Source organism: Chenopodium album, chromosome 27 (genome assembly GCF_948465745.1).
Source record: "Chenopodium album chromosome 27, dcCheAlbu1.1, whole genome shotgun sequence".
Taxonomy (NCBI): Eukaryota; Viridiplantae; Streptophyta; class Magnoliopsida; order Caryophyllales; family Amaranthaceae; genus Chenopodium; species Chenopodium album.
This window is the reverse complement of record NC_137860.1, coordinates 8,174,802-8,197,482: the sequence shown is the minus strand read 5'-3', so window position 1 is coordinate 8,197,482 and position 22,681 is coordinate 8,174,802. Positions and strand designations below refer to the sequence as shown.

General features: G+C 33.1%; 1 protein-coding gene and 1 long non-coding RNA gene across 8 annotated transcripts; one reads left to right on the top strand and one right to left on the bottom strand.

Moving 5' to 3' along the window:
• Positions 1–835: 835 nt before the first annotated feature.
• LOC145620515 (uncharacterized) lies at positions 836–15,475 on the bottom strand. Of its 4 annotated transcripts, XM_081675201.1 has the most exons (7): positions 15,394–15,445; positions 15,071–15,116; positions 14,481–14,553; positions 11,677–11,705; positions 11,091–11,364; positions 1,495–1,753; positions 836–1,275 (listed from the first exon to the last, which is right to left on the bottom strand). In XM_081675201.1, the coding sequence occupies exons 5-6, from the start codon at positions 11,341–11,343 to the stop codon at positions 1,521–1,523; spliced, it is 486 nt and encodes a 161-aa protein (XP_081531327.1). In that variant the 5' UTR covers positions 11,344–11,364; positions 11,677–11,705; positions 14,481–14,553; positions 15,071–15,116; positions 15,394–15,445; the 3' UTR covers positions 836–1,275; positions 1,495–1,520. The 4 variants fall into 4 exon arrangements, with proteins under 4 accessions (XP_081531327.1, XP_081531325.1, XP_081531328.1 ...); XM_081675199.1 differs by lacking the exon at positions 14,481–14,553 and having other exon boundaries at positions 15,394–15,462; XM_081675202.1 differs by lacking the exon at positions 14,481–14,553 and having other exon boundaries at positions 836–1,272; positions 15,394–15,462.
• A 434-nt stretch (positions 15,476–15,909) lies between these two features.
• On the top strand, positions 15,910–22,674 carry LOC145620848 (uncharacterized). 4 transcript variants are annotated; one of them, XR_014108308.1, is made up of 7 exons: positions 15,910–16,128; positions 16,301–16,364; positions 19,069–19,189; positions 19,948–20,040; positions 20,321–20,466; positions 21,000–21,092; positions 22,353–22,674. It is a non-coding gene; the product is annotated as an uncharacterized LOC145620848 (long non-coding RNA). The 4 variants fall into 4 exon arrangements; XR_014108305.1 differs by having other exon boundaries at positions 15,913–16,128; positions 20,422–20,466; XR_014108307.1 differs by lacking the exons at positions 15,910–16,128; positions 16,301–16,364 and adding exons at positions 16,375–18,032; positions 18,119–18,468 and having other exon boundaries at positions 20,422–20,466.
• Positions 22,675–22,681: the final 7 nt, after the last annotated feature.

Genomic DNA, 22,681 nt, shown 5'->3' with positions numbered 1-22,681 from the left:
AATTGTTACATATGTTCTTAAATATGTTGCATATGTTCTAAAAAATATTGCATATATGTTCAGATTTGTTTTTGAGTTCAAGGTCTTAAATTTGAGTATCATGTTCCAATTAAAACTATATTTTGAAAAGCTAAGTTTATTCTTCTAAGAACTATTACATATGTTAAGAATCATTGAGTCTATGTTCTAAATTTCTAGGCATTTTGTTCTAAACGCTATGCTACAAAAAGTTAAGTATGATGTTCTAAAAGATGTTGCATATGTTCTAAAAAGTTCTTCTAATGTTCTAAATATTAAAATGTTCTCACATGAGTAGAGCATTTTCTATATTTTACTCACATGTTCTAAATTTTAAAATCAGTTCTCATATAAGTATTAGTTCTCACATATGGGCCTATTCTCACCGAATCCCTCCATATATATATATATATATATATATATATATATATATATATATATATATATATATATATATAACAATTTTTTTTATTTATAAAAAAGCAAGCCAAGTCATGTTAAAATTTATAAAGAATTATTTATTATTTATCTCCACCGTACTAAACTAGTAATACACTAAAGTTATATCTAATGGTCCCACAAAACTCACTACTATATTTTGTATATTTTTTTTACTACCTCTAGGTCGTATTATATACAACTTTGAAATTTTTTATATCTTACAAATAATACACTAAAGTTGCATATAATTCGATCCAAAGGTAGTACAATTTTATAATACTTCAACTACTCCACTTATCCCTTATTATTTAATTGCATAAAATTGCCTAAACTATATGTCGATCAAAGTTGTAACACTTTAAAAAAACGGAGGGAGTAAGAAATTTGTTGTGAAATTGTAGAAATCAAACTACATTTTGATGATTTTTTCTGAAACAATTGTATATCCTAAAGATACAAACAACGTTTAACATATTTGAATTTCTATTAATGATGAATTTACATAAATAGCCCAAACCTCACTGCGTTTTTACAAAGAATACCACTTGATATTCTCATTAATCTATCAAGGAGGTAAACTCGAATTTCTTCAAGCCTTCCAAGGTATGCTTATGAATTGGACGGATGTAAATACATTTTACCTTTCTATGTGAAGATCACACCTGAAGGCAAATGTACAAATGATGCAATATTATCCAGTGACTCCTTAAATCCCTTGCAGTATTCCCTTCATTTGATACGACGTATATTCTAATTGACCACTCGACGATGTTTCACTCGCCTTCTATTTTGCTTGTCATTGCCAATGGAAGCCTCCTGGTTAAAAGCAACTAAATCTTTTACGAAAGAGGCAAAATCTAGTTCATTTTATTACAAAAACTCCCACCAGATGCAAATGTGATAACTGGGAAAATTAAGCATGAGCAATCACTAATAAAGATGTAAAAGCCGGAGAAAAAGAACCAAAAACCTTTTCCCATTAAGAATAATGTTTCCTAACACAATCCTTAGCAAAACAAATTGAAAATCACTTACCACAAAATTCACACTGAGGGTGCATATCATTCACTAGTGTTTAAATCCAAGTACATTCTATATGCATCTCTATCAGCTGAATAGTACTTTGCAACCAAAGAATCTATCCTGAAACCAAGTTTCTTGTAAAGATCCACGGCAAAAAATCTCGAGGGATCGACATGAAGAGAGATCCTCTGTATCTTCCTACTTTGACATTTTAGAATTGCTTCTCTAAGCAGTGCTTCCCCATAACCTTGTCTTCTATATTTCTCTTTCACTAGTTTTCAATAAAGAAAAAAACTTAATTCAATCAATCAATCAAAGTCTTAATCCCATCAGGGAATAACTAAATAAATAAACTTAATTAATAAAGAAAAAAAAAGTCCAATTAAGCTTTTTCAGTTAAAAATCAGCAAGTGCATACTTATGACAGGGTACATAATAGCTACGTTACTCAGACTCTTCATTTCACCTCAAAAACTTGGACATGGATAGGACACTTGACCCTTTATTTTGGGCTAAAACCATGTAATAAATACACAAAATAGCCAGGTTAGACACTTGACTATTTAACACGTACCAGGGTAAAAAATGGACACCCAAGTTACAAGTTAAATGCATCAAAAAATTGAATGCTTCCTTTGTTCCAAATTAATTTTACCACTTGTAGATGTTAAAACGACTAGGTTATTTACCCTTGCCACCCAAAACCTTAAACCCATGGAACTCCTTTAAACAACGAGAAGTCAGGAACCACCACAATCAACCAATTGCTACCACATTTGCACCTTTGCAATATCACACAACGACCAACATAATTCCACGACCACAATCTGCCTAATATAATCCACCTACTACCAAAATTACGCAACCCTAACAACACTACAATCATATCACATTGGCATAAAACTACAAATATCCTTATCTTCTAACCCCAATACCATTGCAACAATCCTCATCTCTTGAAATCGAATATTAAAGCATTTCTTACCAAACTGCCAAATTAGAACCTTTGTGATTGAATTTGACAATGAAGTTTTTAGATCTGAGACCTTCGATCAATTCTAACAACTAAAGGCTCTAACTTTGCTTATCTAGTAATCCCAAGGATAATATGGCGTGAAAAAAAAAAAAGGTTAGCATGAAGCTAGTAGGTGGGGAGTCTTAATTCTTCTGGTAGGGTAAGGGGCAAGACAAGTGGTGGTGGTTATACGATGGTGATCTGAGAACAAAGGGGATTGGGTTGGTCATGGTGGTTGTGCTTGCTGGGGGGTTAAGTGGGTAGAGTTGGTGGTGATACATGGTTGGCAACCAAGGCAGCTTAGCAGAGTGTATGAAGAGGGAGAGAAAAGAGATGATGTATAGATAGAGTGGGTAATAAATGAAAATTTAGTAGGATACGATTGTGAAATCTACTACATAAGGAAATGGTGTAGTTATTGTGAAATCACCACAACCGAAATATTACAGAGGTCTGAAAAAGGGTTCATTAACTACAAGGAGAACATGAAAGACCCTAGTTTCAACCAAGCAACAACAATTTACTAACTGTCCACCTTCTTAGAGTTCCCACCACAAGAAAACAATGAAGAGAGCAAATAGAAAGAGCTTATCATTAGTCCTTCACATTAATCACCCTATTTTATCCTCTGTTGCAACTTTCAACAATGATCAACAACACAGAACTACAGAAGAACACTCAGACAGCTCGTTACAAACTATCAACTCTAAATTTGTTAAGAAACAGATGTGCATAAGAATTTATAAAGACAACATATTTCGTGTTAGTTTTGATACATCAAAAGGCATAAACATATAACATGTAACATCTGTTGTTTGATGTAGTTCCTATGCAACCAACAAAAGCTCTAGTTTGAAAAGAAGTAAGCTGGTATTATTTATAACCTTGAGCTTTGCAAAACTATAATGGAGCACCCTCAACATATCTAATATAAGTACCTTGTTCAACAGTAAGGTACACAAACTGTAAAAACAATTGATAGTAATGCCAGAGTCATAAACATAGAATGACAATTCATCCAATAGATATAAGTAAACATTAAGTTAGCATCTATAAAAAAAAATTATTTGATTGTTGGTCAGCTGTGGCTACAATTTTCATCATAACAGTGGATATTACACTTGCTTCAACAAGGCTTTCATGATGTATCAAATACATGTGCGAGTGTGCGACTGTAAAACATTCTTTCAGATAATGAAATGGACATGGTCTATTGGTCCAGATATATCATAGCATAATCCCCTTGGAAGAATGCAGTACAAATCCTACATTAGAAAAGTAAACAGAAAATCTCCCCAAAGTGGCGACTTAATTATTTTTTTCCCCTTTGTTTTTGTTTTATAAAGCGCCACCCGTAAGCCCCTAATTATAAACTTAGTGCCATACTTCACAACTAAGCATTTAATAAACTTGTTTTTGTTAAAAATGCATAAAGCATTAATATACAGCCACATCATTTCGATAAGGCCATATTGTACAGGAATTTCAATTGACACAAATCATTTGGTTTAGTATGGGGTGTTTTAAAAACCTTAGATCTTGTCCAGATCAAATGTTCCAACCCTAAGTTTTTGCATTACACATTGCATCACGTATTTTACTTAAAACTTAGTTGCTATTAAATGTTACAATGAAAGATCCACATGTCTCCCCAATAATGGCTCTATGCCTCTAATGAATTTAACTATTCTAATAGCATAACTTAATAATAAAATCCTTAGTATTTTGAAACTAAATTTGACTCGGGACACATCCCACAATCAGCGCATCATATCTGTTCTCATGACATAATGATCAGTCAGATGATCACATCCAAAACCATATTTTTAATCTTTGGTGAACTAGATACATCAAGAGCAATGTGCTATCTTGCTGATTGTAGCTAGGTGAATCAAACCTAGGGACTGGACGTGAATCAATAAAGTTAAAGCTTTCTTGTATCCAAGCTTTCTTGAGTACCAACGAAAGTTATTAGGACAGATGAATCAGTTAATAAAATGTTCCTTTGGTGAGGAAATGTGTCAACAAAAAATGAAAAAGAAAATCATTGAGCATGGACCAAAGCTATTTTTTTCAGAGCAAGGAGGAGCATTTATATGGCATGCTGCTATAAAATATCTTTCGTGGACCTTAGAGATTAAAAAAGATAAGCTCAGGATCAAATGGATTCTTGCTAGCTTTAACAAATGGCTGAGATTGGAGAATAAGGTTCTGGCAATTAGGATCATCTCAAAAGACATGGGACTTTGAAACAAAAGTAGGTTATTAAGAATTGCATATGACAAACTAAGAAGACCTTGTGTAGAGAGGGAAGAACCGCAAAAGTCAATAATGTTATAAATGGAGTCTTAGATTGTGAGGAGGCATATATTGCAGGACAACAATAGTAGAACAAACAAACTCAGAATAGCAAATGATAAGGATTATGTCTTGTACTCTTGTCACTTTGTGTGGAAAAGACAACTATGACTAAACACATTTATTTTTGAAGTGGTTAGTGCAAGCTCAGATAAATTGGGTTTTCATATTACATGGTAACAACAAGCTGATCTAGATGTCAACCAGGAACATGTTAATGTCGGAAGCATAGTGGACACACAGATATATTTCAGATAGTAATAGAGAGGAAAACAAATGCACTAAACAATAACTCTTATATCTCTTATCAATTGTGCACCTTACTTTTCTATTTCTTTCTTCTTAGTGCAAAATGAATTACATATTGCGTTTATATAATATTGCATGCTGATAAATGAATGTTTTTCCTTAACATTCTCTCTTCCTCTCATAATAATAGCATTCCTAATTTCATTATTCATGAATAAGATATAATTAGCTATTTGCAGTAAATGTCAAGTTTATCACTTTTTAACCGTTAATGACGGCACTATCCTTAAAGATACACTGCAGCTATATGGCTGCAACAAATTGTAATAGTTTCAATATGGTAGCAGCTTTAATAGAGGGATTGGGTTGTTTGTACTGCACTTACGGTTTATCTGGATAGCAAAGTGGAGGAAGGGAGTGAAGAAGGAAAAGAAAGAAAGGAAATGGAGGGAGAAGGTTGAAGGTTTAATGTCTTCATTAAATAAAATTACTTAATATATAATGGATCAAATTATGGAAATAATTAATGGTCTGTTTCACCTTATTTTCACTTATTTCAAGTGTAATAAGTTCAGATAAATGAAGTTCAGGAAAAATAACTTATGATAAAGGTTACCCAATTACAAATTACAACTAAAATAACTTTTAATAAGGTCTAATAAGTTTAGATAAGTCCAGATAAGTGAAAATCAAGTGAACAGAACACACCCTAAGTTCGTCCTTTTGGTCATCACTATATCATAGCTAGAGTATTAACAATCTTTTGGCTAGTAAAATAGGCCAAAATCCAATTGAACGGATCATATAAGGTCACATAAAGGGCCTAGATTGAACATAAGAGGAAAGGGCCCATGATGGGCCTCTCCCTCTAGTGGCCCTGCCATATATGGAGGATTTTGAGTGAGCTTAGGTTTCCTACTTGGTCTAGGTATAATGAGATTATAAATAGACCAAGTGACTAGGTTTTGAGATAACAGCTGATGTGATCACCAAATCGAGTTAGCAAACACGAAGCCCAACCTCTTTCTCTCTCCCTCACTTTTCCATCCTTCTCCTTACTCCTGATGGTGGTGGCCGTTTGTGAGTAAAGGTGGTGATCGTAGTGTTTTCCTCAATAATTATCCGACCAATATATCATTGGTGGACGTTCGATCGAATTCTGTGGACTCAGTAGAGGAGCAACACTTGGGGCTCTATTCTCTCCCTGATTTGTTGTCAATCGCAACGTGGAATCACGATTTAATGGTATTATGTGATTCTTATTTGTTATGCATGTGATTCTGTTTTAAGTGCGTATGAATATGATTCATGAAATTCTGCTTAGAGTACCTAAATCCCTAAAAAGGTAAGGTTATATTTTCCCCTTGAGAATTTAGTTTATTAAAGAGGGAGAGGAAATGATTCCTGGCATATCTCTTCCATTCCCTCCTACCAAATGGTATACAAACAAGGGAGGATAGATCCCTCTTTTCTCTTCTCTTATTTTCCCTCCAATTATCACAATCTTAACAAAGCATAAGTGACCTTAAAGTTGGAAAAAAAAAATTACACTTTTTAATGGCCGCTACAATCATAGAACAATTATAGGATGTCGTTCTACCATTATGTGACGACTGTCGCTGCGGGTTGGCTATGATTTTAAATGCGTTGTTATGTAATGGCTTTTCTCGCAACGATAAGTCCCAAACCCGTTACATAACGGCCGTTATAGAAACGGCTAAGATTTAATTCCATGATCCATTGCTTCGTAGTTGCTAAAAATATGTATGGTAGTTGTTAGAAATATGTTGATATACACTAATAATTTACATCATTGCCCTTAATAATATTTTCCTCCTTCCTCCTCCCCTTTTTCATTAATGGCAATTAGATCATTTCGTACCCCTCTTAATTCCCATCCCCAATTACTAGCCTCTCCTAGGTATTAAAAATGTTGGAATTGAGTGGGAGTTTATAACCTATTCCTTAATACAAACAACGGAATTAATCATGTTGGTATATAAATTCTCATTCCCGCCTTAAACTCACATACCAAACACCCCAAATGAACTTCGAGAACTCTTAATAAATGGTAGTAATAATAATAGGATGGAATCAGTTATGTTGGTATATTTCTTCAAAAAAAAAAAAAAATAAAAAAAAAAGAAGAAGTTACGTTGGTACATAAATTCTCATTCCTGTCTTCTTAATCTCGGATATCAAACACCCCAAAAAAAACTTCGAGAACCCTTAATACAAGGAAGTAATGAACAAATTTAGAATAGAATATTCATTTTACAACTACATCTACAAAGCTCTCGTTTAAAAGCTCCTAAAATCAGGATTTTCAACTTAGCTTATTGGCCTTAAATCTCTCTTCTAATTCCATTCTCAACGATTTAGAGTTTTGGTATTTTTCAGACCTCTCAATTTACCACAACCATGTCTTTGCCACAAATCTCTCTCAACCAAACACTTTTATATATATATATTTTTTTCAAATATTATCTTTTATTTATCACCTTTTGTGATTCGCTGCCTTGTGGAAAATTAAAGTTGTAGTATCGTTAAAAATTCTAAAGTTTTAATATTGACACCTTATACAGATTTAGCCAAGAATATGACACGTTAGGCAAGGCAACTTAACAGCTAGCTAGCTCTCTCTCCCTCTCTCTCTCTCTCTCTCTCTCTCTCTCTCTCTCTCACACACACACACACACACACACACACACACATGTAATTTCTCTTTTACTGGCCACACATTTAATCAATACAAAGTTAAATAATGAAACCTCACATTTGAGGAATTTACTTGATTTGTGGAAACCCTCATATTATGTATGAGCCCTGATTGTGAGTTTTGCCTAATCAAGAAGACTAACCAATTACAACTAAACCCTAATAACATAGAATAATATAAAAGTGCAATTACAACAAATCGGCAGTATTTTAAAAAAAGGATCACTTGTAAAAGTCCAAATTTTAGGTGAGAACTCTAATTGACTAGCCAACAAGACAAAATTTATTTTTGATGAATACGAATGCCTCATATTGTATCCACGAAACATTCCCTGTCCTAATTGAAATGTCAATGGAATTATGAAGAGTTAGAATAAGAAGAGTTTGCACTTTGAAGATTCAAGGGGGATATATACAATTGCATGAAAAAAAAAAAAAAACTCATAACCTTTACGGCTATAGGTGCCTATAGATTGGATGCACAAGGAAATAATAAAACAGGTGAACACCTTCAACACCAGGAGGAAGATCAAGAAAAGATCGTCAAACAAATATCCCTCCAAAGTACAGAGCTTATATTTGGCAATTTTCCTGAGTGACTTAACTCTATAGTATTAATAACTGATGCTAGGAATAGAGACTGAGAGCATTCCAATTTTCAGAGATACAACAAAGCACACCTTTATTGACTATTGTTACACAAGATAATCCCTCCACTTAGAGAGTGCAGGTCAGGTGTGCTTATAAGATGGTGCAGCAAAAGGCTATTCAATGGCAAGAAAACTAATGGTGGGCAGTGGTGTGGTAGCCTAGGCCATATAATTTTATCCCAAACTTTGGATTTTGATCGGTCAATAAATATTTTCTTTGGTTTTGATCAGTAAAGAACTAAAGAAAGCAATCTTATGCCAGAGTACACATTTAATAAATTAATAATTTCATAAATATTAAGAAGACCAGTTCCATTTATAATTAACTAAAGAGAATGCATACGAGATTGAGATCAATGTTGTAATTGTCTAACTGACAAAAGTTTGAGGTTATTGCTTGTGTGATGATCTAAGCTATAGTTTGGTGTTCTAGGGGATGCTCGCATCATTCTAAGTGGATATTTGGGTGAAAATAGCTGAGACCTTAGCTACTAGTTTTGCAACAAGGATCACTTATAAGAAAGTGTTCCAATGAATGTTTGTCACTTACTTTTGGGAACACCATGGCAATATGATCGAAAGGTTAAACATGATGGCAAAACCAATGTGTATTCCATGAAGATTGGAAACAAACGTTTTAGTCTACAACCTTTGTCCCATAAAGGACTAAAATGTTAACCAAAGCTCAAGTTTGTTCCTAAGGGCAAAAGTGTTCGAGGAAGAGATCGATAAAGGGCCTATGGCATGTGTTCTAGTTAAAGAATATGAAAATTATGAAGGTGGTGAGTGAAAAGAAGACCTTTTCTAGTGATAGTGGTGATGAAGATTCTACATATGACATTGAAAAACTCTTTACTTGTTTTGATTATGTGAATTTGAGGGCAAATTCTTTTGAAGAAGGGGAGAATGATGTGAAACAAGAGTCTAATTCTTTTGAAGAATCTAATACACTTTTAGAAGGTCTAAATAACTCCATTATAGGCTGCCCAAACAAGGAAATAAACAAGGAGAGGTTCAATAGCTTAAATGGGAAAGAAGGAAGCATGATTTGCAAGGAAGACAAAATGACACATCTCACTTCCGATTCCGACTTCAACGCACCAACTCAAACCCCACGCGCCGGCTCTCTAGCTCCGTCTTGGACCCACCTGTGTGGTCAGGCGAGTGGCGCGTGCAATGAGCTACGGCTTAGGGAAGAAAATGATGATTTTTCATAAGTTTAGTTTAATAAGTTTTCTTAGATGATAAGTTTCCTTAGTTGATTGCTTTATTTTAGGAATTATAGGCTAAGTCAAACTAGTCTTACTACTAGTTTCCTAATCTAAGTAGAACTAGTTTTCCTATTCTATTTAGGTTACTTGGAGCTAAAGGCTAGGGGCTTGTCCTAGTCATATTAAACTTAGGATAAATTAGTTTCTAGTCTATAAATAGGGGACTTTCGTAGCTTTGTAAGACAACACAACAAATACATGAAAATTCTGTTGAATATAAATTCATGGTTTGCTTTTTGCTTAAACGTTTTTGCTAATTTTCAATTCAAGGAATTGGTTGAAGATTAGAACATTAAACACTTAGTGTCTAGGAGTAGGCTAAGAGTTTAATCTCAAAATAATTAGCGTACATGAGTGGGTTAATTAATTTGGGGATTCAAATCACGTTGAAGATTAGAACATTAAACACTTAGTGTCTAGGAGTAGGCTAAGAGTTTAATCTTAAAATAATTAGCGTACAGGAGTGGGTTAATTAATTTGGGGATTCAAATCACAAGTTTCAAGAGTGATCTTGTGAGGAGAAATATCGGTTCATTTATATTCAATCTAAACAAATCCTTCCAGATTGGATCTATATTTCAAGATTGTGGGTTTTCTAAAAACTTGACTAAACAAGGGGTTAGAATCCACATCTTGGCCATCATATACATAGGCTTCATATTTTCAATTTATTTCTTAGACCAACCAGATTAGCAAGAAGAAAAATCGTGTGCGGCAGTGCAAAGATATCTAATACTACGTACTACATAGAGGCTTGGCTTAGACTTGCTAGTACACAAACTACAATAGTTAGTCATACAAATAGTAAATTCAGCTTTTATCATCACAGTCATAAGGTAGATGTAGTGTAAACAAGTTTGCTCCAGCAACTGATAAACACATAATTATTCAAAAGGGTATAATTTGATAGCATTACAATCATAAATTTTCCTAGAGTTTCTGTCAATCAATGAAACAATAATCATATAAAAACTACCACAAATGGCAGGTACAAGATGACCATACCTACCATTGCTACTAAATCAATCACTAGAAATCAATCCCAGGAGATGAGCAGCATAGAAGCACTTAAATAACACCTTACCAAAAAAGCAATGGCACCTTTTTGTATTCAATCAGATGACACCGAACTTCTAACTAAAGCAATGATCGGACAAACACGAGAGCAACCAACAACACATAAGAAAGCAACATCAAAGCAAATAAGCCAATACATGAATAGAAACCACAACAAATTAGTCAAGCAATTTAGTCATGCTCCATTTAACAAAATCATGTTCAGAGATATGATGTAAGCAAGAAAAGAAAAGAAAAATTAAATTTGCCAAAAGAGGGATAAACTAGAACCTGCAAGCTTAGTGATGAGAGCTATTAACGATGTCGGCCAGGAGTACATAGCATAGCCAACAACTTCACCATTAACATATGCATATAGCAATCCAGCATTCTTTTTACTAAGTTCGTCATCGAACGACCTCGATAATGACTCGTGTTTAGGGAATATCTTCTTCTCCATTTTCACCACTTCCTCCACTATTTTTGAGTAATTGGGTGACTTCCTATTCAACTCTGCAATCACCCCTTCAGCTAACATTGCCATCTTTCAGTTTTATTGATATAACTGAAAATATAATTATACTTTCAAAGCATGAGTTATTAACATTAACAATATACATCATAAAAAAAAATCATTTTTACCCAATAAAAGTAATGAAAAATAAAAATGAATCAAATTGGAGCATTCAAACATGTCAAAGCTAATGAATTGGCTCAAAATTTATCATAATTGAGAAACCTTTAATAAAAATGGGACTTTAAAGATAAACTACGGATTCAAATAAAATGTATCAGATATTATTATTGTAAAAATAATCTGGAAATGCGAAAGCAAAAAAAACTCATGAATTAAATTTATACTACTTCGTATACTTACACAAAATGGAAGAACCGATGAATTAATTCCTGGAAACAATTAAAAAGTAAGAAATTAATAAGTAGGAGATGAAATGGGAGAGGGAGAACCTGAATTAGCCAGGAGTCCTATGGAGATAGGAAAACCGCTAGTTGAACTAAATAGTAGTCAAAAAGTTATGACTTTTGAGATGAATACAAATACTTTTAACAATTTTACTAAAACTAGGGTGGCCAACGCGCGCAATGCGCGCGATATGGCCAGCCAATGCGAATAAGCTATCATGGCTTATCTAGTTTGCTGAGTTTGGATTTGGCTCAAGTCTAATGCAATGTAAACTTATACTTCGAATTTTTATTATATTACCTCTGTTTCTTATTATCTATATATTTGGTCTCACAATTAATACCCCACATAATAAGAAACGAGTGTATTATCTAATATGATCCAATATCCATTCTGATATAAAATTTGGCATCTTGATTGAACCTTATGTAAAAATCCAAATTAGCTAAATGGCTTCATCTTTATCTTTGTATACTGGCCCGAGGGTTTTGTATTATTATTTTTTTTTATAACATAGTGCCAAGAAGAGTTGAATTAACCAATGCAGCCAATCTTTAGCTCAGCTTAATTCCACTCCACACTACACAGAAATACAATATATCATTAAGATGCATATTAGATGCAAATCAAGTCATCATGAAGCAATCAGCAGACAAGATCAAAACACAAAACTGATGGAGCAGGAAATGACTGAGAATCTCAACAATTGTTATCAATAATTCACATAATAACCATTTGGAGTTAAGTCAGATTAATGCTACATCCAATAGAATAAATACAGAATACATATACAGAAGCAAACACAAAAAAGACATAATTCTCAATTTAATTTACAAGGCTTTAAGAATCTACTCTTATGTGGCTCTATAGATCATGAAACATAGCAGCTATGATTAGGATGCACCAGAATCTCACCACAAAAGTGGTATCTTCTACTAACAAAAAACCTCTAAGATAGGTTATGATTGAAACAACTCGTCTCCTTTCCTTCAAACATTCATCCAGAGCCTCTACAACCTTCTAATCTTCTAAAGTTGCAAACCCTCCTTGCCCTCATCGAAATTTCTCAAAGGAATAGAAACTTGATTTAGAGCATCCATTATAGATAAAGATGAATTGAAGAGAGAAACTAAAATTACCATCCCATCAACACATAAAAGATGGGTTTTCATTAAATTGAATTTTGAAAAGAATTATAATAAGTTATAAATGACAATAATTGCAAAGAATAAGAGTACATTTATATAATTAGAATTTCAATTATAAAACATTTGATTAAATTTACATGCATATATATCAGTTACAAACTCTTCCACATCTTGAGTTTTAATTAAGATTGAATTGGTGGCACCAAATGAATGAATGAAATTTGAGAATAGTTACAATAATTTATAAGTGATGGTAAATTTGAATGAATGGGATATGAAAAGAATTACAATGCAACAATAACTTGCAAGCTAAGATGGTTTCTTATGACTAACCACTAAACAATACTCCTATGTATGCCAAATGTCATACAAAGCAGGTAAAAAATAATTGTAGCAAAAAAAAAAAAAATTATATATATGGATAAATAAATTTACATACATTTTCAAGGCTACCCAAAAAGCATTTATATGAACCATATCATCAGCATATCACAGACTATTTATATATGGGGCGTTTGGCAATAGGGATAGGGATAATGAAGATAAGAAGGTTGAATAAGGATAGGAAATTATTAGGTGGGAAAAGGATAGGAAATTATGATATCCATTGTTTAAAATGAGTTGGGAATTAAATTGGGATAAGTAGCAAATTTACTTAACTATCCTTACTAATTTTTCACCTCTCTCCTCTTCCTTCCCTTTCATTAAGGGTAAATTTGTCTTTCACCTTTTAATTTTTATCCCCAAACCTTATACTTGCCCCCCCCCCCCCCCCCCTTGTTATAGAAATAGAGGGATAAGCCCCTATTTAATCCCCATCCCTTTCACATGGAATAACTTGTATCCCCTCAAAGGCTAAAATAAACAAGAGATAATGAGACATGAGGGATTTTAAATCCTTATCCCATCAATAATTCCCACAAATAAACATGCTAACTGTGATTTAAATATTAGAGGCACTGCTCGTGATTTTTTATCTTTTAGAAATAGAAACACCCTGATTGCTTGTTAGCGCATTTTATCTTCTTATAAACCATGCATCATTAGGAGAGCCCCAAGACTCTTAGTTTCCGATAACATGAACAAATTACTAATTGAAAGAACTGTAGTATTCCCAGAGCAACAGATATAAGACATTGCTATTAATTAGATCCATCATCTCGGCGAGTCAATGATAAGTTAAATTAAACAACCCACATCACTGAAATTTTCACCAAGTAAAGAGACAAGTAATAGGAGAGGTAGTAAGACATTAGTCCAATGCAAAAATGGAAACAAACATATTATACCTAAAGCCACTAGCCAATATAGGCAAAAAAGAGTTATAAGACTAATTGAACCCACCCATGAGACTGGTGAATACCGAGTCAATTCACAGCACAAAACATCCAAACTAATCTTAAGTGGGGAAAGAACCACTACCACCGGGTATACTCTAAACTTACGTATAAAGAATAATTCTACTCAACTTGATGCCAACAATAGCCAAACATGAGATATTATAATGCGCTTGATAAATTAAAAAAAAAAAAAAAAAAAAAAAAAAAAAAAAAAAAAAAACTAATGGCGCTAGATTGTTCCGAAAAAAATATAGTGGGATATATACAATACCTTGAGAAGAACAGACAAGTATAATTCTCTACTTCTAAAATCTTCTATGATAGTGTTTGGACAATGATCCCATCTAAAATGTTAGCAATTTGCAACCAATCAAATTACAACCTTATCATATCATTGACAAATCACAACTCCAAACTACAATAGAATTACAATTATATTACAATGTGCGAAACTAATTACTGCTAAATTCACAAGCACACAAATCTAATTGCCAAATCTAGAATTCAATAAATTTTTGAATAAAATATTTTTTTAAAAAAATCACCTCTTTTCTACCAACAATCCATTTACGTGTAATTTAGAACTATATTAGAATCAGGATGTGTGACTCCTTATCGTTTACTTCGTCAAGGAGAAATCATATACAAGTAATAGCTTCATCATATTAGCTAATCAATTATGTTTTCCATATTTCTAATGAATGAACGATGATAAAATCAAATAGTACATAGCTACATTTTTCATGTCAAATGAATTTCCAAATTAGAATAACTGCACTCACTTAAATTGTTTAGAAAGCAACAACAACAACAACAACAACAACAAAAAATCAATAAAACCCTACTAATTCGAATTCTTACCATCTGTTCGAGCACGCTAGGCGTTTAAAGGATTTCTGTTATCCACCTGAGAACATGGATGAACCAAATTTCAATAAAACTCTAACAATTCAATGATAGAAAATCCTTAAATCAAATTTAAGAATCTCCAATCAGAGAACAAATAAAAAATTACAACCTGAAAAATTAAAACTGTATACTGTTAAAACCCTAATTAAAATCGAAAGGAATCAAAACGGAAAAAAAGCGCAGAATTCTAATATCGAACAAATTAAAAAACAAATAAGCTTCGAAAATCCACATTGATAAAAAATAATTGATGAGCAAATGAGAGTGAGAATTACCTGAGACATGTCGAGCAAGGAGAGAGATATCAAACAGAAGGGTGGATTGGTGAAGACTGAAGAGTATAGAAAACATAACCTGACCCGTATAAAAGCCAAATTGGGGTGAGGAATTTTTACTTTACAGTCTTTTAAAAAAATTGGGTGTACAATAATTATTATACATCCATTATAGATATGTTAAAGTGATTAAAAGTTACCCCTGAAATGAATAAAAGTTACCCCAATATGCATAAAAGTAACCCAATACAAATAAAAATTATCTACGTTTTATTAGTTACCCTAAAAAGGCAAAAAGTTACCCTAAAATTAAGAAAAGTTACCCTTATACTGCTCGATGTATAGTAATATTAGTGTAAACCGGGTGTATATAAAAGTTTTCCTTTTTACTTTTAGCAATTCTCTTATGAACAGTGCTCGGACGGTTATGCCCCTGCCATAATTTTTTTTGTTTTTGCTGCATGCTGCCCTTCCCTTATTGCCCTCTTCAATTTCTTTTTGGTTTTTTATTTTGTTTTGTCGTCTTTTGTTGATTCACCAAACCCAATCACCAATATCTCCACCGTCTCAACATCCACGAATTTCAAGTATATCGCTTTGTTCGTCAATCCCGAGGAACGCCTTCATCTTGAGCATGCCCAGAAACATGGGCATTGATCTTCCTTCTAATTTTGGTTTTGATTGTTTCAAATTGAAATTGATTCTAAATTTTTGTGCCAGACCTTTCTTTGTTAGGTAAAATTAAAGAATCACTATATTTGATCTATATTCTTCATCTCTTTTATACTATAATGTATTGATCAAATTAACGAAATAAACAGTTTAATGAATATTTTTACTTAAAAAGCTTCCATTTTGCTGGGACAAAAATCCCAATTCATGTTTTGTTCTATCTCTTGTTTTGCAGAATTCCTTGACCTAAATCATTTACAAATTTGCATGCTTTTCTTTATATACCAAAGCAGTTTCAGGTATATTTGCTCTTATTTTATCATTATATATATTAATATTTTTTTTTGTTACTTTCTGATCATTCCTATGATTTAGTGAAAAAATAATTATTTTAGATTTAGGGGTTTTGGTTGAATTTGATACCCGTGTTTGGAATTGTGTTGTGTATCTAAGATTTTGATAATTGACTTTGTCTCACTTCCGGGAAATGATAGTACTAATGTGATGTATGAGGAAAGCACCTTGTGTTGTGTAGTTACTTAGTGTCAGTTTCATCGAATTATGGTGTGTTCTTGTTGAGTTTGAGGGTCTAAATTGCATGAAAATTCGCTTTAATATGCTTATAGTGTGTTATTTGTCGTTATATAGGCTGTCTATCCTAGAACGGGTGTAATTATGCACACTCTCACATTTACTTAGGGGGCTTGCATTTTGGGTTTTCAAATTCTAAACTACTTCATTAGTCACAAAATTTGATGCTTAAGGTTGTAAAGTTTGATTCTTTATGAATTTTGTGTCTCTTGATGTAATGCTTTAGGTTCATTCATTCTCTCTTGTTCTCTTAAAGTCTTCTATGTTCCAACCCATTGACTTCACCTAAGTCAGTTCCTGTCTTCACATAAACACTTAAGAGAAACATTAGATTGAAGTTTGTTTGTCATAAACAAACTTCAATTGAGAGAACCAATTAAACTTAAAGCTACGTAAATACTCCTACACATATTCAGCTCATGTATGTATAGAGTACTTACCTCATGAAGCTAACATATGCAAACACTGTTAAGAAAAGATGCTTCAAAATATTAATAGTTATTAAATTAGTCAATTGTTAATGGTTAGTTATTATCCTAAATAATAGTAGTAGTTTGGTAGTATTGTAATTAGAATTAGTAAGTTTGTAAAGTGAGTTGGAGTAAATTGTGGTGCATGATTGCCCACTAACTTATTCATGTTTCCTATATTATTGGCATTAGTTAGGAAGTTGTTAGCTTAAGATTAGGCTTATTAGTATTAGTTTTCTGCCTATATAAAGGCTATTGTTATCTGTTTTATTTGAATGAGAAAGTAGTTCTATTTTCTTACGTTATTATCCCTAGGTTTTGCTTTCTTATTTCCAACAAATTGGTATCAAGAGCCATTTGATCCTTAGGGCTTGTGAGGTTAAAAAATAGTGAGAGTTCTAATGTCTACCCCAAACAATTTTTCACTTTCCATTTCCACATTCAAAGGAGATAATTATAGTACATGGGCTATCAAAATGAAATCATATTTGAAAGCCATGAGTCTATGGGAAGCAATTGAGAGTGATGTGTATCCAATTCCTCTTTCACAAAATCCAACCGTAGCCCAAACCAAAAAATATGATGAGGATATGGCAAAAATTGCAAAGGCACTTTCGTGTCTACATTCGGGGGTTTCGGATGAAATCTTTACAACTATTATGGGCTGTGATACTCCTAAAGAAGCATAAGAAAAAATTAAGGAGGAGTATGAAGGAAACCATCAAACCAAACTCATGCAAATTTTGAACCTTAAAAGAGAGTTTAAAATATGGGGATGAAAGGTAGTGAAGGTGTCAAGGAATACGGGAGTCGGCTAATGTCCATCGCAAATCAAATCAAATTATTTGGTGGAGAGTTTGACAATCAAAGAGTGGTGGACAAACTTCTTGTTAGTCTTCCAAAAAGGTATGAAACTAAACTCTCTTCAATTGAAGATACTAAAGACTTTTCAACGTTGACAGTTTCAGAGTTGATCAATTCACTACATGCAGTGGATCAAAGGAGGTCCATGAGAAATGAAGATGGTGAAAATAAGAATGAAAAAGCATTTCTAGCAAGGTCTCCTTATCAAAAGGGGAAAGGCAAGTCCCTCCAATGCAATATTTGTCACAAAATTGGTCACGAGGATAAAGATTGTTGGCATAAGGGGAAATCTAAGTGTTTTAATTGTCAAAAGTTTGGGCACATGGCAAGAAATTGTAAGTCCAAAATTGAAGATCAAGAGACCATGACACAAGTGGCCGTGGAAGAGAACTTATTTTAGAGTTGTGTGTGAGAAGTGCACCATGGAGGGAAGTACTCCAAAATATGAAGAGTATGTTGGTGAGATGTGCATTAACAGGTAAACATTGGTTGGTGATAATGTGCATCAACAACATTTGTGTAGGTGATGAGAAGTGCATCATGGATGAAGAGAAGTGCTTCATTAATTTATTTTTATCAAATTTGAAGCAAGGGGGGTGTGTTAAGAAAAGATGCTTTAAAATATTAATAGTTATTAATTAAATTAGTCAATTGTTAATGGTTAGTTATTATCCTAAATAATAGTAGCAGTTTGATAGTATTGTAGTTAGAATTAGTAAGTTTGTAAAGTGTGTTGGAGTAAATTGTGGTGCATGATTGCCCACTAACTTATTCATGTTTCCTATATTATTGGCATTAGTTAGGAAGTTGTTAGCTTAAGATTAGGCTTATTAGTATTAGTTTTCTGCCTATATAAAGGCTAAAGTTATCTGTTTTATTTGAATGAGAAAGTAGTTCTATTTTCCTACGTTATTATCCCTAGGTTTTGCTTTCTTATTTCCAACAATATTTACATAGTTACCTTCATGGTTCCTTAGCTATCATCATGCCTATCAACCATAACTCATCATTGTTCTTGTACCTTCTATTGCTTATCATATATTGCTCAGGTTCCTTATCTATACTTGACATTTCTCAGGTTCCTTGTATCCCCTTCCAAGCATAACTTGTTCTTTCTATGCACAACTTGACAAACACGTTAGATAGATAACACTACAAGATAAAAGATCAAAGAGGGCGACATAAATCGGTCAAGGAGGGTAAGTTGTAGTTTGCCTTGTTAGTTTCTATCAAGGAGGGCGAAATTATAATCGCCCTTTTATTACAGAGCAAAGAGGGCGAATTTTACTTTCGTCTTTCTATTTCAAAGCAAAGAGGGCGAATTTAATTTTCGTCCTCTATATCAGAGCAAAGAGGGCGAATTCCATTTTCGTCCTCTATTTCAGAACAAAGAGGGCGAAATTTTAGTTTTTCCCTCTAATTTTAGCGCAAATTCTACTCTACTCCCGGAGTACCGTGTGCATGGTACTCCAGGTTTATAAAATTTATGTTGAACTTCTTGTTATTTCAATTTATTTATATGTTATTTTAAAATAAGTATATGTTATTTTACATTTGCAAGTTGGTTTTTTTTTTTCCAACATTGATCCTTTCACTGTCCAAATTAATAAAATTCATGTTATTTTGATGTGAACCTATTATTATTTCAATTTTTATATATGTTATTTTTTAAATAAGTACATGTTATTTTAATAAATACATTTTTTTTTATATACATGATGTTAAAGTAAATAAGTGAATAACATATTATTTTAGCAAAATAACACAAGGTTTTAAGCAAAATAATATAAGACTTAGGTAAAATAACTCAAGTATATTGGGTATGGAGTAGTGGAGTACCGTGATCCAGGAGTATATAATGCTAATTGCGAGCAAAGAGGCACCTTAATAGTTAAACCCCCAAATTGATTGCTTGAATTTTCTTCTGCTCTAATCTCTTGCTCGAATCTTCTGCTAGAATAATTTGCTCGAATCTTCTGCTCGAATCATTTGCTCGGATCGAATCTGCTCTAATCTCTTGCTCGAATCTCACCCAAATCGAAAGTTTCAGGTATTGTCTCATTGCATGTTACATTGCTTAATTGTATGAGCTAGAATTCTTGTTCTTTAATTGTATGAGCTATTGCTTAATTGCTTAATTGTATGAGCTATTGCTTAATTGCTCGAAATTGTTACATTGATTAATTGCTTAATTGCTCGAAATTGCTTAATTGTATGAGCTATTGATTACCGTGAACTGTGATAATTGCTGTGATGAGCTATCGAAAGTTTCAGGTTTGTTTGTATGAGCTATCGATTCGTTGTTTGACTATTGATTACTGTGAATGCAGTTTATGAATCAATGAATGCAGTTTATGAGCTATCGAAAGTTTCAGGTTTGTTTGTATGAGCTATCGTTTCGTTGTTTGACTATTGATTATTGTGAATGCAGTTTATGAATCAATGAATGCAGTTTATGAGCTATCGAAAGTTTCAGGTTTGTTTGTATGAGCTATCGATTCGTTGTTTGACTATTGATTACTGTGAATGCAGTTTATGAATCAATGAATGCAGTTTATGAGCTATTGAATGAGTGAATGCAGTTTATGTTATGCTATTGATGATTACTTGCTCCAATTTAATTACCCGTACTTGCTATTGATGATTGATTTGGTTGAACTTTTATATGTATTTGGCTGAATTTTCTGTTTTCCTAAGCTTCAGACCTTTTGCTTGAGCTTAAATTGGACTTCAGTTTGTAAGTGGTTGAATTGCTGCATGTTGCTATCAAGTTAGGTGATAATAATGACTTGTTTTCATAGATATGTTAAATTGACATGCTTATAAATCAAAAGGACTGTAGTAAGATGCTTTTAGCTGACTTAGACCGCAATAGAATGCTGCTAGTTCTCTGCTTTCAGCTTATTCTCTTCAGGATTTGGATTAGAATGAAGTTGTCTCATATCCTTCATGAGGTTGTCTCATTTTCTTCCCCTTTACTAATCCTATATGTTGTTTTGTAACCTTTAGGAAAGGAGTGAGAAGAATCGGGCAAATGCTCTTGCAAAGAAGATCAAGTCGGCATGTGGTGCGAAATCAACAGCTTGCATAATTTATGAATTGGTGAGTATAAATGTGATATGGGAATGTTGTGTTGTTGGTTTTTGTTAGTATTATAAACATATACGAAGTAATTGTTTGTTTTATGTTGCTACTGTTTTTAAGTCTGTAGAAGTTGACTTCGCTGAATCTGTCTCTGTCTTAGCTGTTTTATCTGTCTCTGTGAGCTCTGACTGTGAAACTCTGCTGACTGTATTCTCTTTGATCTTCTATTAGCTTAGTCATTAGTGGCAAGTGTACAATATGTGGTTAAATAATAAGCTATGTGTATAGTCCTTGCTGTATTAGTTCATTTATTTTAAAAGATGTCATTACTATTGATAATTTGCTCTGAAAAAGCTATTCTCTATCTAAATAACCCGCAACACTCTTTTAATGAAATTTACTAAGTGAAGAAAATACAATTAATATCAACAACTTACTCTTCTTAGATGCATAATATAGTGGCTTCAGGACTCAGGGGATTGTCTTGGGTTTGATGCTATGTGAGGTATGGTAGACTATTATCAAGACTTAACTAAGCAGGGTTCCTGGTTTGTTATGATATTCATTTGTTTTTTTGATGCCTAGTTTGGCTATTGGTATCTGTTGATCTGAATGTCTGGTTGCTTATCTTTGAAAAGTTTAATGCTGGTGGTCATCTGTCCATGTCAGTGCCATAGGCTGCCCTTGCCACTAATGACTAAGCTAATTGGTTTCATATTCTACGGAGTACTTAACTGGTTCATATCAGTTTCTTTTCCATGAAGAGACATATTAACATATTTTTTCTGATATTTGTATCGTATCCACAAGAACTTAACTGCATATTACTACCCCTATTCTGTTACTTGTATCCTCGTCTATGTAACAACTTTGCTAATTCCCTGCTCTGAAATGGATTGTATCAGAAAACAGAAATACTTTCCTAAATGGATTGATCTTGCTGAAATTAATAAGTGTATGTATATACTAGTTTTACATTACATCCCCTGCTTTCCTCTTTTTATTTCCTAACTAAGTGTTTGGGCCTTCTCTATCCTTCCAACTTTCTTGGATTATTTCTGCCCCAATGTTGACAGTGATGAATGGTGATTAAAGAACAAGAATTCTAGTGTCGTTGAATTTTCTAGTGGTTTACAAAGGCTTTGTTGCCCTCACAAGACCATACACATGTACACTTATATTTATACCTCCATGATCTGACAAAATAGGATTTTTATTGTGTAGTTGTTGTTCATGTCCACATTCAGCTTACCTTTTTAATCTCTTGATTGCTGGCAGGATAGATAGAACTGGAGAAGGATACAAGAAAATGCAAATTCAAGATAGACAAGATGAAGGAAGTAAGATAGGAAATTTTGCTAGCAGAAGGAACATAGAAGGAACGTACATTATTAAGTTTTAGTACTCTTTGGCTTAGTTATATTTGCTATTTAGGAAAACCTGGTTAATACTTTTGTATATATAATGACAAAACTAGAATTTAGGCCTATTAGCACCTTTTATTTTCTAAATGTAATCCCTCCTAGAATTATTTTTTTTAAAAACTAAAAATTGAACAAAGAGGGCGACTTTGATTTACCCTATAAAATTTGATCAAACAGGGCGAA

Excerpts from the sequence above, each read along its gene's own strand:
- LOC145620515 (XM_081675200.1), bottom strand. The coding sequence starts at position 11,343 with ATGGCAATGTTAGCTGAAGGGGTGATTGCAGAGTTGAATAGGAAGTCA. Across the intron at positions 1,754-11,090 it reads TCTCATCACTAAGCTTGCAG|TGAAAGAGAAATATAGAAGA; the intron begins GTTCTAGTTTAT and ends ATTGAAAACTAG.